Source organism: Salarias fasciatus, chromosome 18 (assembly GCF_902148845.1).
Source record: "Salarias fasciatus chromosome 18, fSalaFa1.1, whole genome shotgun sequence".
In the NCBI taxonomy this organism is placed as follows: Eukaryota; Metazoa; Chordata; class Actinopteri; order Blenniiformes; family Blenniidae; genus Salarias; species Salarias fasciatus.
This window is the reverse complement of record NC_043762.1, coordinates 14,201,000-14,219,899: the sequence shown is the minus strand read 5'-3', so window position 1 is coordinate 14,219,899 and position 18,900 is coordinate 14,201,000. Positions and strand designations below refer to the sequence as shown.

The 18,900-nt window shown below is 40.9% G+C and overlaps 1 protein-coding gene across 1 annotated transcript in view; it reads left to right on the top strand.

Annotated features, from left to right (window-relative positions):
* Positions 1–18,900, top strand: part of tnr (tenascin R (restrictin, janusin)) — a 77,389-nt gene that overhangs the window by 48,990 nt on the left and 9,499 nt on the right. The window contains exons 21-24 of the mRNA XM_030114392.1: positions 880–1,023; positions 11,644–11,774; positions 16,477–16,609; positions 18,308–18,459. Of these exons, the coding sequence (XP_029970252.1) occupies positions 880–1,023; positions 11,644–11,774; positions 16,477–16,609; positions 18,308–18,459 (560 nt within the window). The remainder of the gene's footprint in view (positions 1–879; positions 1,024–11,643; positions 11,775–16,476; positions 16,610–18,307; positions 18,460–18,900) is intronic.

Genomic DNA, 18,900 nt, shown 5'->3' with positions numbered 1-18,900 from the left:
GACAGAAATAGGCCAAATGAATTTGCCTTTTTATTTCATTAGAATTTCTTGACAGATATATCAGCCCTGACAACAATTTGAACTGATTCCTCGACAAGACTATTGGGGGGAAATGCAGGAAAAATCAATCATTTTGCTTCAGGTTTATCACGTAAAAAAATGCAATCCATTAAATTTCATTGACGGAACTTTTAATGCAGATGTGTATAATTCAAAGTGATTCACAGGAAAATCGATCCAGCCACACTTTGTGATGCTTGATCTGTGAAAAGCACCATATAAATTTTACTTATTTATTTAGCTGTAATCAAACACAAGGAAACAAAATACATCACAATGATGTGGAAAATGCAGTTAAAAGGAATTTTAGTGAATGTTGGAATTGAGAGAAAGATGTATTTTATGTGCCATTTAGAATATAAATGAATAAGATAACAGTATGATATACAACTGATTTTTCAGAAGTTGTCAACTTTTAAAAGAAGAATGAAACTTTGCACATATTATTGTTCAGATGAAGTATGTAGGATGCTTGTATAATGTAATTATTTGTCAGTAACTTTGGCCTTCTTAGAAAATGGATGTCAGATGATGATTTTACAGATCGTGTGTTTAGTTATATTTTGCATTAAAATTCATGCAGGTTGTGGAATATTTTGCTCATTTAGGAATATGATTGTAGCAACAGAAATCTGCTGAAGGGAAACCAAGTGAAATCAAGAGGCACAGAGCTGAAATGTGTCCTTTTACCTTCACCCAGGGTGCATTTTCAAAGTGGTGCAAAGATTGCTGTTTGTAGAAAACTAAAAAAAAACATAGGATGTGTGGGATGGAATAGTAAATACCGGTGTGGGTTTCTTCTTGTTTTGTTTTTCTTAGTCACGGCCGATACTTTTCTGGTGGAAGGCAACAAGCAGGAGCACCAGTTGTCCAACCTGAAGCCCAGCACCACCTATTCTGTGGCCCTCTACGCCACCAAAGGACCCCTCACCAGTGGCACCGTCATCACCAACCTCCAGACACGTACGTATTGGCGGTGTTCAGCTGGTGTGGATGCAGTGGGCGGCACGGTGAGTCAGTGGTTAGCACTGCCTCACAGCGGGTCACTCTTCCAGGCCCACCTTTTTGATTAGAATTTAAATGTCTTACAGTGAATGTGTGTCTGCGTGCGTGTGTGTGTGTGTGTGTGTTCCCTGCGGGTGTCCTGTTTCATTTCGAGAAAAAGCTATGTATGCCAATTAGGAATTTTCCTGCTGTTGTTCGTGACCATGGGCAACGGCTTCACATCGCTGCAAAAGTTGTTAAAAATGAGGCGAAAGCTTTGGATGTATGTGTCCTACGTGATTAATGAAGCTTCATATATACAACATGCTGTTTCTAATAAAGGAAAACATAACCTCTATGTTCACATACCTGTTGATCAAAACTGCTGACGTGAGAACAGGAAGCTGGGATTTAATAAGATGGATGAATAAAATAAGTGGATGTTGATGATGATCAACATCCAAATGTGAATGTATAAAATGATTGCCACAAAATGACATTTCATATGTAAAATTAATAGACCAAATTATATGCTGAAGTTTTAACGTACTTTATCATAAACTACGTAAATTTGCTAAATGCTCCATTTCATCTGTGTTATGACTGCTTATGTAGGGTTGTGGGTGTATCTAGGGCACCAGAGAAGGACTTCGTTTCATTGTGGCATTTGAAAAGAGTATTTAAACTGCATCAAGGACTCCTCCTTGCAGCTGAAAAGCACCGTCTCGAGTTTATCGATGCAGTGAGGAAGAAAACACAAGCGTTCGGAACTCGATGAACTCAGGGTGCACCTATGTGTTGACCTGTTAGCTAGCATGAAGTGTGTTTTGCATTTGACCCATTTTCAGAAACTGCTGCATAAGAAGTGGAAAATCAAATCAATCATCTATGATGGTAATATTGTCCATTGACGAAGATCCATATCTGACACTGGAACAAGACGACGCTTTGATGAAGATGAAGTTTTCTTTGCTTCACCTCCGGCTGACCCCACGCAGTCGCTTCACCTTTATAGGTCGCTGTGACAGAGGTGGATGAATGTTCCAGTTTAGATGATTTGCTACTCTGTAAACTTTTTCTCCCTGGAGTTCGAACACAGAGGGGGACAGGAAAAAAAAAAAAAAAAAACTTTTCAGTCAGCACAGGAGTTCATATCCCCCAAGGAGCTCCAGAGCTACCTGTCCTGCACTGCAGCAGAGACGCACGACTCGAAACAGAAACAGCGTCTGACAAACTATGAGAGCGGGGCTGCACAAGCTTCAAAGCATAAAGGCGGTTTGGGGAAAAGAAAGAAAAACTGGTGCACCTAAAACCATGTCAATGCTGTAAATACATTTAGAAACTCATACATAAAGAAATGTCCCTGGCAGTTTGAGGTTTGATTCTAATTTGGAGACGAATGCACAAGTTGCGAGTATCAGAGCATCGCAAGAGAAAAAGTAAAAAAAAAAAAAAAGAAAGAAACACGCTGATTTTCTGGTTAGAGGGTCTCATTTGAAAGGAGTTGGGAAATTGCAGTGATGTAAGGAGCACTGTGAAGTGAGCAAAGACGACAAGGATTTAGTTTTGTTTTGAATATCGCCTTTTATTGAATCACAGAAACAGTGGGGTTCTTGCCTTTGCGGCTGTCCTGTTCTGAGTGGAACAGACTAAATTTATTCCTGCGGAGCTATTCTACAGGAATGTTATCCAGCACAAAAGACTCAAGTGGATATTTTCAGATTTTCCCCGAACATGCGGAGGTTCGTCTGTTGTAAAGATGATATACTGTGAAAAAACATTCTATTTCTTTTTGTGATTATGAAGCAAGTCTTGCTGAATGTGGCAGAATATCCAGGATTTGCAGAAATGTGCATGGTTCATATCCAGCAGCTGTTTGAACCTCTGAAGCTTTGTCAGGCCACAAACTTATCCTCAAACCATCCATTAACCACCGTTACTATTGCAACAACATTTCAATCAGTAGGGTGAAGCTAACCTGTCTCACTACAGTCTTATCCCAGCTCCCATTCCCTGTTAGTTGGGGATCCACCAATCCAACGCTTGGTGAATTGTGCTTCACAATGACAGGAAGAGACATCGAAGGATCACAAAGCGATGTCGCTATGAACGCTTGGCCGCCACAAGCCAGTTATCCCCGTGGGAACTTTTCTGACACCTCCCGCTGAAACCTAAAAAAGTCAGAGGGATTGTGAGGCCCCGCTTTCACAGTCTGTATCCGTACTGAAATTATGGATCAAACAAGCTTTTGCCCTTCTGCCCTACCAAAATGAGACCAAAATGGTGTTTGCCTTTTACCACTGAACAGATATGTAATGATTGGCGTGAACTATAATGAAAAAGTGTCAAATATGAAACTGAATATAATTAACTAAATGTTAGTTGACAGATTAGGAAAAAAAAAACACATATGCAGTAGTCACATACCTACTCTGAACTCAACTACAACTACTGCCTAAATGGAATCTTTACCCGATTTCTTCACTAGAAAGGTATTGGTTACATTTTGGGGAAATGACCAGTGTCGTCATGACGACCTGAGCCTCGGCAGGTCTGTGTACAGTCAGGATGAAGACACCACTAAAAGAAAAATACAAACATGCATCCTGTGTCTTTTCCTGGCACATTGCATTTCTGTGTTAGAGGAGTCCATTTGTAAAAGAACGTCGTCCCGCTTTATGTTGCACACCAAACACACGGAGTCGGTGTGAAAAGCGTTTTCGTCCTCTCAGAAGTCAGATTGTTGATTGATAGCAGTGCAAGCCCAACACATCACCCACGATGGCCATTAAATCGAGCGAACGCTCACTCGCATTGCTTTCATGGAGATTTGTTCTGAACTGAAGATTTCCTCAAATCTCAAGAACCGTGTTGCTCGCACAAAAATGACTCGTCCTCATGAAGTTAGTGTGTTAAGACATTTTGATTTCCATAAACATAAATATCATTTGTGATTCCCATCGTTAAATTGCATTGGGTCCTCATCCTGGTGCATATCGTAGGCTGTATTCATGCAGCTGTGTTTGATGTGTCACCGTGCAAAAACATGAACACACGAACCACAAATGAGGCTTCTTCCCTGAAGGTCTGGATGATGACAGGACTCAGCAGGGGGCACCTCAGTCAGCCAGTCCAGCTTCACAGAGCTCCTTTTGCCCTCGTTGCTAATTGAACTTCTTAATTGAAATCTGAATGCTTGGATCTCTTCAGCAGGCACAGCTTGTTTTTTCGGGCTGCTGCGCTTCAGTGGGAAATGTCACGTTGTGAATGAGCTGTGAGAGAAGATGAGGCCATTGATTGTTTTGGTCAACCACCCCTGCTACAGATCTATCACCGCATCAACATGTCTGCCGTTCTGTTTACATCTGATTTTCTTTTTTTTTTCCCAGACTTTCTCTTTGAACATCTGCAATCAATCGTGCAGCTTAGAGATGCGAGTCGGATGGATGCATTTATAAATATCTCATGTATATATTTATTTTATTAGAAACATCAACTTAAAAATTTTTTGTGGAGTTTGGGAAATGTTTTTTTTTTTTATGTAGATGTGAATCTGAAATACATCCAGTTCAGGAAGGAAAACCAGGAAGTCGTACAAATATCAAATTTAGTAACTAATTTAAAAATTGTATTCATGTGTGAGCTTCTCTAAAACCATGTTTCTTTCCCAGTAGCATACATTTTCTCTCATTATGCTTTAATGTCCTTGTGCTAAAGTGTTTTTTAAGAAGTCGATGCATTAGCGAGGGCCTTTGTTCTGGTCTATGAAATTTCCATGGAAGCGTATGCAAACGTCTTATGCCTCATGGGTAAAAGGTCAGTAAAAGTCTAGCTGTCAAATTTGAGCTTTTTCACTGAACCCGGCATAGCCAGAGAGCTGCAGAGAAGAGTGGATGTTTTCTTTTTTTTTTTCTTTTTTTTTTGCTGATGGTGGTGGACTCCTTTTGTTGATTCTCAAGCCTCTTAACCACAGCTGAGGGTTGTTTTGTTGTCTGGTCTCTGTGCCTGCAGAGTTCAACACAGAGTAAGAGAGCTTGGCTCCACAAAAGGCTGATATTTAAGCTATAGGGGTAGATTTTGCTTCGGGTGTTTCTATAAGCCCATAGGCTGCAGCAGCATGAGGACTTTCTTCAGAAGTCGTGTCTGAGCCCACTTGTTGAAAAGTGCTTGGAAAGTCTCAGACACCTCGGGGATGTGGGCATCTTCACAACACTCTGGCCTGCAATTGTTCATCAGATGACGATTGCTGCTATCACAGAGCCACAATCCTTACCTTTCGGGATTGTGAAGCATTTTTGGCTGTTGACTTTTAAGAGCATACATCTCCATCTATGCCAGCGCTGTTCGCCGCTCGGTCATTTTACTGAAGGCGTCGCTACATACTCATCCGAACTCAGACTCAGGCTTGTCTTCACGTTACACAGTAGTCGATTTTATCACCGGACATACTTGAGCCCACTGGGTTCAAAGACATTAAGTTCTAACAGCAATATACTTTCTTGAGCATGTCTCTTATAATCTTAGCAGTACATTTTCATTTTTTAGTGTTTAATGCAACATCAGAGTATTTTGCTGTATTTTATCTGTATTTTGCAGTACTGTAAAAATGTGCTTCTATTCATCTCAGCCTAGTTGTTGAGCATGTCTGTGTCTGATTGACAGCAGCTGGCTGGCTGCCAGTGCGCATTTGCTATGACAGGAAACAAAATACTGACATCTGTAAAGACTCATGTGAAATTTGCAGGTATAATGAGGTTGTTAATGGTGATGGAGCTTACCGGGGAATTTGTTAGTTAGCCTCAGAATTGCTTTTAACTAGGGATGAGACTTCAGTGTGCTGTTTTTGATGACTTAATTATACAAAAACTAACACTGAAATGCAGCACATCTAAATAAACCTTATTTTGACACACCAACATAGAAAAGTTCTCAGTGCACCTGACAAGTTCCATTCAGTTCTGCTGTACCAGTCGTAGCAGTGCAAAAGACAGCAAACAAAAATATCCTAAGTTACAAAAATGGTGCGTTTTCATGTGAAACTTGGTGTAAATTGGGCCTAGAATAACCTTAATATCTCATTTTCAACCAAGTCTCACTTGGCTTGGTTCGTGAGAGAGCCGTGTTGTGGCCTTGAATGGTGAACGAAGCCCATGCTGTTATTTTCTCATGAAAGGACATAGAAAAGCATGGTGGATCGTAAATATATGGCTGCTGTTCATATAAAGGCCTACTTGTTCAATAGCAGTGATTGCATTTGGAGAGAAAGCGTCCCTCATCTAATTAGGTCCTCACACTGATACGTCCATCCATTAGGAAGCAGCAGTCGAAGAAGTGTCTACTTTTAACTATCTATGATGATTAAATTCCAGTGTGGAGTGTGTCTGCAAACATAACAGATAAGGTTGTGTTTCTTTGCCCAGTGGATGAAAATATTTAGTTAAAAAAAAAAAAAATCTGCAAATTTGCCTACAGCCAAAGCAATTCGTGTCCTTGGTATCGCCTCAATGCTAAATTTTTAAAGTTATATTTAAACAATGAATGGCTTTTCTCTTTTATAGCACGATTTCACTGCTTCGCCAGCTTCAAAGCACTTTACTTGTAGTCATATTTATTCACCAATGGTGAGATTAAAAACAATGCGGGATTGCTAACATTGGAAGAACTCCTCTTGTTCTAACATAACACTTTGCATCAATTTGGTTTGATTTTCCTGATTCATAAATCTAAAGTGCGCTCAGATTGCCAGCTAGTGTCTTTCAGTTTGATACAAACAGATTAAAGAACAGCTAATGCAGGTGGATCTTGTGTGGCTTGCTGATATCTGTGACGATCTGCTCCCTCTATTGTGCTTCTTTGACGGAGCCAGAATGATATGCCAGAGATATTCTTTCATTTTCTTCTTCCATTTATCCAAAAAAGCCACAGGACAAGTTGTTTAGGGATATTAATGTTAAAGCAGACAGCCAGGCATCCAGAATAATGCCAGTTATTGCTTGATAATCCCATCTGTGCGATCCGTTCAAGTGGTATTGGGTTTGGAGAAATTCGACTGACTAGAAAGAAATCCTATACATCATCCAGGCAGAATCATTTACTCCCAAATTGGCAAAAAGATGTAATATCCACTCCAAAAGAATAACTTCCTCCCTCTTGTCTTCCTGTAACAAATTGCCGATGCCCGTGCTGCCCTCCCCATCTGCTGCTCTGCGTGCGTGTTTATTTCTTTCCTCTAGATTTGTTTACAGCCCGTGTTAATGAGTCATTAGATGTAGCCAAACCTATTCATCTCTGTCCCGTTGCTCAAACCTCCCTCATCTGAAGACCGAGCTTCCGAGCTGCCAGGAACTTCAGTGACACCTGCTCACCTGCTCAGCTCCGCGCAAAGGTTTAATTTGGGAAATGAGACGAAAGAGCAGGCTGGGAAATGGATTTTATTGGAGAATGATGGAAAAAGGACGAATGGAGACGTAAAAATCTTGGTTTTTACGGTTTCTTGATGTCCTCAAACCCCCCACCACCAAGGACATAATACACCACCTGTGCTCCATCAAGAAGGGGACATGTCAAGAGGAGAAAATGTACTTGATTCACGCCGCAGATTAAATTGGAATGGCCACTTGTCAGAGAACAAGGAAAGCTGGAGGCGGACAAAGCATGGAGAGGCAAGAAGACTGCGAAGAGTGGTAAAATGATGCGTGTTTACATGGGAACGGCTGGAAAAAGAAAGAAGGGAAAGCAGAAGTGAAAGTGACTGCCACAAGCTGCTTCTCAGGCTGCGGTACTTTTTGTTTCCTACTTTCTTTCCCTCTTTTCATACCTCCCCCACATCACACCCTGTGGATCTGCCTATCACTGTCTTTGAGTGAAGGCGCCCTGCATCTCTCCGGAGCTTATCAACGTGGGTACACAGTGGTAATTACCCGGCTGTCATTGATCTTTCCACATGTGCACACACGTAAGGTTTTAAGTGGCAGGACTGTGGAGAGCTGGCGTGCTTTCAATTTGTATGTGTGGAGTTTTATAAGTCCATGGGTTCAATTTAGGGCTGCAGTTGAAAGCCCCGTTGGCTCGCTACAAATAGAAAATTTGAGGTCCTCATAGAAACCCATGTTAGTTTCTCTACAGGCAGACAATTGGAAGACTGGGAAAGAGGGAATCAAAAGCCAGGCAATCAGACAGAGAAGAATCAGAGAATGGAAGAGCCATGCACTGGATGTCTTTATTTCATATTCTCAGCGGTGACATTGGATTACACAAAGCACAGTGCTCCATTTGTTCCCGTGACCCCACCTCTCCTACAATCAGCGCCGTTGCGTGAGCGACTGTCGACGCACTCCGGCGTCATGATGTAACTCCAGGAAACCGATTCTTCAAGTACAGGGTCATCTGTTCTCCATTATGCTCTATATAATGAAGCTACACGGCGTCGACGCCTCGGCTGCCACGTCGGAGGGTCGGATAGCGACTCAAAAAGGCTGACGTAAAGTGGGGAAATTGAGGTGAGCTTCCTTACAATGCGGAAGAGGCATCAACAAAGGCGCTTTAATGGAGCCGAGCTGAAAGCTGCGCAGGGACTGAGAATGCACTCGGATGATGTGATGAAACGCGCAGTAAAGCTTGGGTGGGCTCGCTGATCACGGGCTTCACTGCTTCCGAGGTTGTGCTGCGCTGTGACTAAACACGGAAACATGTCTCACCGCTCCTCGTTCTCAGTCCTGCAGGGATTCACGATTACTGAAGTGAAGATTTTACCCCCTTCATGAGAATCACTTTCACTCAAGACTGTTAACAGTGCAATATCATCACAGTGTGATAGCAGTGCTTCACTTTATTTTGCTCTGTGGTTTCTCATTTTTCTGAAACTATTTCTGATCTTACTTTCACAGTAAAATTCAGAGATGAAGAATCAATATGTCAGGAAAGTTTGCCAAAGCTTTTTTTATATAAATGCACAAATCTGTTGACGAAATGATTGCTATTGCATAAATCTCTAAATGACCTTCTTAAACTTTCTCGTGAGTGTTGCGTTTATGATGTTTCATTACCTCAGTTCAGTGAAAATGTTGCTTTTTTAATGTTTTTTTGCTTGTGCATTATTGTTTTTAGCCTTTTTTTTTTTTTTTTTTACTTTTTCTTGCAATTTGTTGTGAAGGCTATTTTAGCTTTAGTTTTTTTGTAGTAATATAAGCTTTTTGGGAAATTTGAGCAAAACTGGTTTACCCATTTTACCACTTTTTTCATTATTTCTTAAAAAAAAAACAATTTTACGCTTTCAAACTGATTTAACTGTTCTACTCTTTTAGTTGTCTAACATGGTTAAACAATGTTTGGCTGCTTGTCAAGATTTTCAAGCCAATTTTTCAAGTACTTTTAGATTTTGACTGTTTTTTTCCTTTTATCCATTTTTGGCCAGAAGACGGGAATTAAACTAGAAATGCTGCTGTTAAAGCTAAAAGTCAGAGAAACAGTATCCCTGGAACTTTCCAACTGTTTCACTCAAAACAAATCACTCAAAAAATGTAATACTGACAAGCTAGTATTTTTCATAGTCCTTATGCATTTTCTGTCTTCCTGGATCTCTCACAAAATTTGAATCGAGACAACGGCAGAGGAGCTTTGTGTCGATTCGCCCCTTAAATTTGTGAGCTGGAAAATTCAAGACTAGTGTAGCTTCTATGCAATTTTAGTCCCCCAGCAGATCACCTGTTGGTCAGTGGGGTTTAATTTGTAAGTGTTTCAAGGTCAGAAGCAGCGGCTCGGATTGTTTTGATTTTGGGGCTTTTCACTGAATAAAGGCAATGAGGCACGGCTTGTCTTCATTAAGATGAAGCCTGCAGGACATCAAACTGAATCCACCTCAGTTCATTACTGTCTGCCCCAATTATTCATTTAATACAACAGTTTCTTTTCTCGATGCAATCAAAGGCAAGAAAAATAGAGCGTCAACATACTAATAATGAAAGTGTTGTCAAAGAATATATATATATTTTATGTAAGCTGTCAGAAGCTGAAATGTCTTCATACTGCAAACATACTGACAAGAAATACAAAAACATACCGTCCAATGTGAGCATATCTGTGAATCCAAGGTTTTGCTCATAGTGGTTGCTCAAATTGTAGTCATTCAGCACAGGTGAGCGATCGTGGTCTGTGGGCCATAAGATGCTCAGATCTGATCTTTACCCTCCTTGCCTAATTGAGGTCATGTACAATAGAGCTTATCCCACCTGACATTTGATTAGAAGTACAATACATTGTGTACTGGCCCAGTTCAAATTCAAGAAAATGCTACCAGAGAGAGAAGAGGACATTTTGAACACGTTCACTCACAGAACTTGTTTTTTAACACATTTCTAAACTTTTGCGACTGTTTTTATGTTTTGTACTTTTAACCAAATGTCAGGTGGGATAAGCTCTATTGTACATGACCTCAATTTAGTAAGGAGGGTAAAGATCAGATCTGAAATGACCCTATCAGAAATATATATCACACAATTATGAGCTGAAGTGTACTGTATTGAACTATCGCTGTAAATTGATCGCATGTGGCATTTTCAGGTTAAATACATCAATCATGGGCAGTAAATATGTAATATTTCCAGGGTAGTAATGTTTAATAATACTAATAATTACAAGCAAACCTGATTTTTCAACGATTTTGGCAGAAATGCAGAAGTTTCTGAATAGGTTCAAATGTCTCATGAAGGGTTAATAAATCAACATGATAATCTGCTCAGATCTCAGGGTGATGAGGAATGGTTTTGTGATCCTTTTTTTTTTTTTTTGATACATACCGCCAGGTAGTGGTTCATTTTCTCACCACAGTGAGAGTATTATGGTTCGATTCAGTTTCAGCTGTTTTTCTTACATTTAGCAATTTTAGCCGTTTCGGTGGTTTGCAGTCTTTACTCCTATAAACAGTTTTTCTTTTGTAGCAGCTTTTCTTTGTTTTAACCCTTTATGATGATTTTTGCCGTTTTAGCCACCATTTTGGCGAAAGAGCTACATGTCACTCCAGATCCACCTCTGGTCTGAGATTTGCCCAGATTTTTGTCTAGTGTGGGCTGTGACGGGCTCCAGCCATTTAGAGATGAATGTCACTCTTTATACTCTTTATTTACATTTATCTTTATGCATTTTATATGCTAGTATTGGACAAAAGGCAAATGACATCTTGGACAAGACACCAATGTATCACTGGCTTAATAAAGAGAAAAACGCACACGTGGGCTGTTAGTCTCACAAGTTAATCTGAGCACGAACAGAAAACTTTAGTTACTGGAACATATTTAAAAAAAACATGAATCTCATCTTAAGAAGTGGTGGTTTTTTGTTTTTTGTTTTTTTATTAGAGAAACAGGGAAAACGTGAATCAGAGAAATCAGTGAGAACAAACACAGTTGTTAAAACTTCTCGAGTCCTGGTGAGGATGAATGAAAGTGATGCTGTCAGATGGAAGCTTCAACTCCTCCGTCAGCGTTGGAGAATTACATCAAGCTGCGTTTAATGGGACGAGGCCTTTTTCATTGTTTGTCACGTTTCTTGTTCTGTCGACGAAACTGACTGCTGAAGTAATTTCTCTTGTCTTCGTTCTCGTAGCGATGGACGCACCCCTTAACCTGACGGCCAGCGAAGTGAACCACCGCAGCGCTCTCATCTCCTGGCAGCCACCAATCACAGAAATTGACAACTACATGCTCACCTACAAGGCGGCCGACGGCAGCCGGAAAGTAAGCACCCGACACTGCATCGGCTTTTTAGTTTTTATATCCTGATTACTGTGTTTACATATCCATCATCAGCTAAAATAAATATGATATAATGCATTCCATCCTGAGAAGTACCAAATTTCATCAACTTTCATCAACAGTGATCAGGAAAATGTATTAATGCATATTCAAAAAATGTTCCAAACACCTCAGAATCAGAGTTTCATTTTTCAGTCAAGTAATCCCTGGAGAGGCACCGTGTGGATGTTCAGGGATATTCACTGATTGATACGCAGCACGAGAGCGTTGGGCAGTGAGATTGCCTGACCAATAGAGATATCACTTTAATGCGCCTCAGTAGAGGCATTGTTTATTTTGATTAAATGTTCTGATGTGGCTGAGAAATTGTAATTGAGAGTGTCGAGGAGCTGTTAGGTCAAACACACACACACACACACACACACACACACACACACACACACACTGTCCCAGTGTGTGTGGCATTGCTGTGCAGTTGTCCATTGGGTGTCACTCATGCACAACGGATGCAACTCTTCAAATGAGCTCCTTTAATGGATTTCACTCTCATTTTTCACTCCATTGATCCAAATTCTCTGCCTTTATGTCCTTTTTCAGGGTGATATTTTATTTTCTAACAAATCTTTAATCAGTGGTGAATTTACTATTCATAAAAATCCTTAGATTTATCCATGTATAAAATGAAATGTTTAACCATGTTTGGGGAAACTTCTGAATACTTTGTATCACCGTTATCACTGCTGCAAGCTTAAAATGCGCTCACTTATTCATTTGTGATGAGCTGAAGTAAAATGAGTAGTTTATTTTCTGATGAAAGCCTTTAGTGTCCCTCAGTATGCGCCATCTTATACACATTCTGTGTTTTTGGTTTTACTCTTATGACTTACGTTCTCTTTAGAAATGTCTGGCCCATCTTGCTTCCTTTATTAAAGTTTGTTTCAATTGTGTAATGACAAAATCAGGGATTGACTTAAGAAAGAACCAAATATAATATACAACAGAATTATACTTTCCTTAAATTATACCCATAAACATTACAATAATGATAAATTCACCTTTGTTACTTATGGCACCTTATTGTTTTTCTAATGTGCTTTTTTTGTGTTACTGCTTATTAACCATTTTCATTTTTTTTATTGATTATTTCATGTTGATTGATTGACTGATTGATCTTTATTTCGAACATGGAAACAAAGAGTGTGGTGCAGCTCCCTTGAAAGAACGTCACTCAGTTCTTTTGTTCTGAAGTACAAACATGATTATTGTATCCCTGAGCCTCATAACTGGGGCAGGGAACAGGCTTGTTACCAGGTATTTGGAAGTTGCATTCATTTTGAATGATCCTCTTGAATAAAACTGGTAGATATCGGAAAAATGAACATTTCACCTCGGAATGGGAACAGACAGCAGCTGCTGAGAGCTCAAGAACAGCCGAGTTTAATTATGTCTAATAGCGAGGTGGCATCAACTTCCTCGCGGAGGTGATGTTAATTAGCGACAGCTGGTCTGACCTGTCGCGAACAATGATTTTCAACCAGCGAACGACGGCCGCAGACCGGTAAAGATGAAGAGCTGCTGACGGAATATTTTGGACACAGCTCCGTGGTAATGAGAGAGGAGAGACAGAGGCAAAGATTTGTTTCAGTCGGAGCAAATCTGTGTTATTTTGACAGCCTCGCTGCCAGCTTTACTTGAGCCGGACCGATCCCTGGAACATGCTGGGATCAGCCTTGATGCTGATCCCGGGAGTGGGGCTGGACGCCCCTGCTGCTGTCTCTCTTTGCCGGTAGATATGAAGCAGTCATCTGCATCACATTAAGCACCGTAAACACTGCCTATCAGTTTAGAGTCTTCTGGTCTCAACAGCTTTTTTATTATAATTGCTAAAACAGATTTAGCCCAAAGATGAGATCTTTTTAATTTCAATTATCTTCTGTATTCCACTTCAAAAAGCTGGAATCAGCTCCACAGTGTGAAAACCTTGGTGCAATTAAAACCTGTTAGGAGTTTCCATGTTCTCCCAGTGGGTTTTCTCTACAACATCCCACAATCCAGAGAGATGCTTGTCTCGGTAATTGGTGACTAAATTGTCTGCCTGACTGATTGTCTATCAGATTGATTGTGGGCCTGTTTGCGTTGCACTCTGCTAATGAACCCCAGTCAGGTGGGCCGTGTTTCGGGCCCCTTGATCATAACATGGATGTGTTTGCTTCAGAAGATGAATGGATGAATGACTCTCTTACTTTACCGAACATTTCTGGGACTATTTCTTTCAGAATTATTCACTGAATAAAAATCTCAGGCGTGTCTTCAAATTGAAGGAGGAAGCCAGAGTACCCAGAGAAAACCCCAACACACAGGGAGATAATGCAAACTCCTCACATGGAAGTATAGCATATAAAAATGAAATGACATTATTTTTTTGTTTATTTTTATTCTACGTTGATAAGAAATTTAATCAATTTCATTCTTTATTAAGCTATTATAATAACAGTATTATACGCATCTAAGCAGTGGCGGACCGTGCATTTCACACTAAGGCCTTCAGAACAGATCTCCTTCTTCTTCTTTGGAATAATTGAGGTAGGCGACCAACAACTTAGGTGCATACCGCCACCTACTGTATCTCTTGGTGAATGTAAATCAGAAGGCCTGCTGTTGTTAGTGTACGCTAGCGAGAAGGCGCTGAGTCGCCAACTCGAAATCTGATTGGTTGAAGCAACTGTCTGATTGACGCTTCACATTACTTTACTGCGCCATCAGGAACGGCCATCGGGCAGATTTCTTTGACCCTAGCAACAGATGATGCCTGAAATCTGATTGGTTAAATGATTTAATATGAAAAAAACATGTCTGGAAGCAGCGCAACCACAGGAAAACTATGAAAGGAACCGGAACATACCGTTTGGAATCATTTATTAATTATTTATGGACAAAATATAATTTACATCAGTCTGTAATTCAGATACTTTTTAGGCCAGCAGAGAAGGCCTTGCAGGCCCTGACGGCCCACCACTGCATCCAAGTATTTTCATTCAAAGTGGCAGTTCTTACAATGAACTGGTTACAAATTCGAGAAGTCTTTATGAATCATTGCTCTAAAGTAAAATCAGTTTGATTTTTCAGCCTTCGCTTTTTATTCAAATCTTTGTTCGCTTCTCTCTCCCTGTGAGCTGCCTCCACAACAACAACAACAACAACAACATTTTGAATTCATGGTGTCCAGCATTGCATGACTCTTGCCGCTCATGCACAGAGCCGCTCTGATTGCTCCAGACTCCATGTGAGACTTTTCTCTGCTGCTCTGCACTTCAGGTCTGACTCGGTCGTATTTATTCCAGCTCTAATCCGACCACATGCTGGCGCATCGTACAGCTGTTTCTCCTGATCTCCCCCTTATACCGAGATAACGGACTTTTGGTAATTTACACAAAGTAGCTGTGTGATTAATTCCTTATCTGATTAACGTTTACCACATAGTTATGAACAAGAAAAGTGCATGTATCGCAGTTGGTTACATATCTGCCTGGAATGATAAAGACAGCACACAAGGAACAAGGACGCATACAGAAAAAAAAAAAAAAATCCAACTACACATGAAACGATCAATAGCGAGCCCATGAAGGTGCATATTTTCCTGGATAAGACAGGGCTGTTCGCTTGCAGTGAAAATGTTATCTTGACCCTGAAAGCCCAGTGAGAGAATGTCTGATCATCTGAGACACAGAGGCACCGTTTACCAGCTGCTTCTCTGCATAATTCACAGTGATACATTGCCAGGAAATGTGTGATTTATTTTCTTTTTTTTCATCCAAACCGGCTGAATATTTCATTCATGTTTCTTCATATTTAATGTGCATCCAGGCCAATCTGTAACATACAAAGGAGCCGCCGGGTTTGTTTGCTTGATCCCTGAGCTTGCAGCTTGGTGTCACATGAAGAGAAATCGATGTCACATAGAAGCGGTCAAACGTCTGGGCTCCTTAAGACGAGCTCAATGAAAGAGGATTAGTGTGGAGAGAAAAACAAAAGAAAGTGACTGCACAGTAATGTCATGACTTCTTCACCAAAATAGAAATGTTTGTTTCCTGATTGCTTCACAGCTCCTCAACTTGGCTGTCCGATTAGTCTTTTATCTCCTTCTCTATGCCTGTTTGCCCACTCTTCCTCCTCCTCCTCCTCCTCCTCCTCCTCCTCCTTCCTTCCAGCACCCACCCATCCACCCTTATCTCGTCTCGCTTCTCAGTTCCTCTTTTTTATTTTTTTTTTCCAGCTCACTTTCACACTTACATACTTCACACATTAAAAAAAAAGACAGGAAGTGAAACCTACATGCCCACCACGGGTAGTTTTTGAAATAACCTGATCAGTTCTCACTTTTTTTCCGTTCCGCTTGTTTGTGTTGTCATCATTTGTTTTTTGCTGCTTGATTAAACACAAAGCTGTCGTGTGTTTCCTGAACAAGAAAAGCTTGAAGGTTTCTTTGTCACCCTACATCTCTTTAAATCTCACAAGCTCCACTCAGTGACTTCAGGGGTCTCTAATCCAATTTGTTTTCACCCTGAGGTTTGGACTGAATGCTCATTGAATTATTACTTTTACACAAGGTAATTTCTTTATCTGTTATCGCCCCTCTCCTGCAGCATGTGTTATATGACAGAACGTGTCCCTGTCTGTGCTCTAGGAGCTGATCCTTGATGCAGAAGACACATGGATCCGACTGGAGGGCTTGGCAGAGACGACGGAGTACACCGTCAAGCTCCAGGCTGCAAGAGGACTGGACACCAGCGCCGTAGTCTCCACCACCTTCACTACAGGTGCAGCATGCACACACATGCACCCACACAACGTATCTCTTAGATCTGAGCTTGGAAAGTCACTTTATCAGGTGAGTTTTCCTCGTCTCGCGTAGTTTGCGCTGCATTTCACATTACAGGAACCATAAAAATGGTGCACAATAATGGCTCCCTGAAGTCAACTCCCATTTTCTTCTCTTTACCGTGTGGCCCGGGGAGGGAGAACACCATTAGACTGCACCTGCAGGGTGGCTTTGGAGCCGAACAGCACGTTTCACTCTCTGATGTGCTTCGTGTGTGACAAAATATTAGCCAGTCAAAGTGTTGTTAAACAGCAGTTTATATAGCTTCAAATGCAGCTGCGCCAACAGCAAATATCAATGTTAAACCAAATGCTGGCTAGTTGTGGCATGGACACTGAAGCATTTTATTTTCTAAATTGAGAAAATACATACACATGTGCATACACATTTATATGGAGGCATGTATATATATAAAACAGTGCAACTCTGCCATACTTCTCAGGTGTTTCCTCGTTACATACAGCTTTATAGACAGTGTCCAGCGTCCTCACCCGTTCCTGCCACAGATCTCCCTCCCTGCTGGTTTCACTCCAGCTATCGTCACCCTCTCATGCTGCGGTTCCAGCTGCTCCTCCCATCATACATCATCATCGCCGCCATCCAAAGCGTTTGAGATGCAGCATCTCGAAGCCTTTGAACAGCTTGTTAAGAACAGCATCCAGCGCCTGCAGCTGGCTGCTCATCGCCCTGGTATCAGCACCAAGTCGCCATTCTTTCCAATCAGCTGACGTAGATCACATCCAAGATGGTCCTCTTCTTTTTTTAAAGCCTCAGCGCTCTCATGAGGCAGAACAAATAGGAATAGCAGCTGAATATTACATACTGGCTATAAGATGAACCCTTTTTTTTCGTATTTCCAGAAGAAGAAAAAAACAGACCAATATGGCATAAGTAATGCAAGACTGGCTTTTTCAAATGACTCGCTTTAGTAAATAAATGAAAAGGTTTTTGAAATGAGAAGTTCATCATTTTTTAAAAATGATAACGTGACAAGTTAAGACATCATCCAAAATCCTGCCTGAAGAGGAATATTTTAAAAAGAAATGTATCCAGTAAGTCAATGAAACGTAGACACGATGGCAGCTCACTTGACAGCTTTGGTGTAGTCGTCTCTAAAGCTCAATCTTCACACACTTTGAGGTGGGTAGGAGGCACTAACAGGGATCTCTGCTCTGAAGAGCTGCTCTGTAAAACTTCTGATACGTATTTGGAAGGATTTGAAAGTTAAAATCTGAATTTTCAAATTAAAGGTGACGGGAAGCCAATAAATTTAAGAGTTTGCGTGATGTTTCTGCCCCCGGGAATGCAGTGAAAAGATGTGTAACAGGCAAATGCTAGCTATAATTGCATGCAATTTAAATTGGATTTGGAGGATTTTAAGGAGAAATATGTGTTGTTTGTGAATGTTCCATGTTGTTCACCAAGAAGTTTCTATAATATATTATTTCATATCGCAAAACGGTGATCTGATCCTCCATTAAGGTAAAGATGATAATTAATAAAACAATCTTGAACACAGTAATAAAATGCTTGTTGGTTCCATCCATGCAGACGTGTGTAATTCAACAAACAGCATGCGGGGGGGAAGAAAAGCTAATTATAACTTGTCATCGCTGATCTTTCCGCTCCTCTCCAGGGAGTCGTCTCTTTGCAACACCTCAGAACTGTGCTCAGCACCTGCTGAACGGAGAGACTCTGAGCGGCGTCTACACCATTTACATCAACAGGGACCCCAGCCAGGGCGTGCAGGTGTACTGCGACATGACCACGGACGAAGGAGGCTGGATTGTAAGTGGCGGAGAGAATTCGTTCTTTTCTCTGCTGGAAGAAGGTCGGCTCCCATTTTACTGTAAAATTACGTCTTTTGTGATGTAAAATATGAGTACAGTGTTAACTATTCTGCCTTGTATACATACTCTGGTGATTTCCTCTGTAGTGGAGCCCATTCCAGTGTGAATGCTATCCCAGACTTTTGAGAAGTAGGAACAGTAGTGCGGCTCGGTTGAAGTCTGATCGCAGCGTGAACTAAAAATGTCTAAACAGACCAAACGCAGGATGTGACAAGTGTTAGAAGCTATTCTTCGCCTGCCTGGGGCATATTTGCATTGGAGAAATTCCTGCAGTACTTCTTGATACATTGAAATCTTTGGGAGGTTTTCAGAAGACAGGAAGCACACAGTTCCATTTAGTGTAAAATATTGTTGGATTTTTTTTTTTCTTCAAATCCTG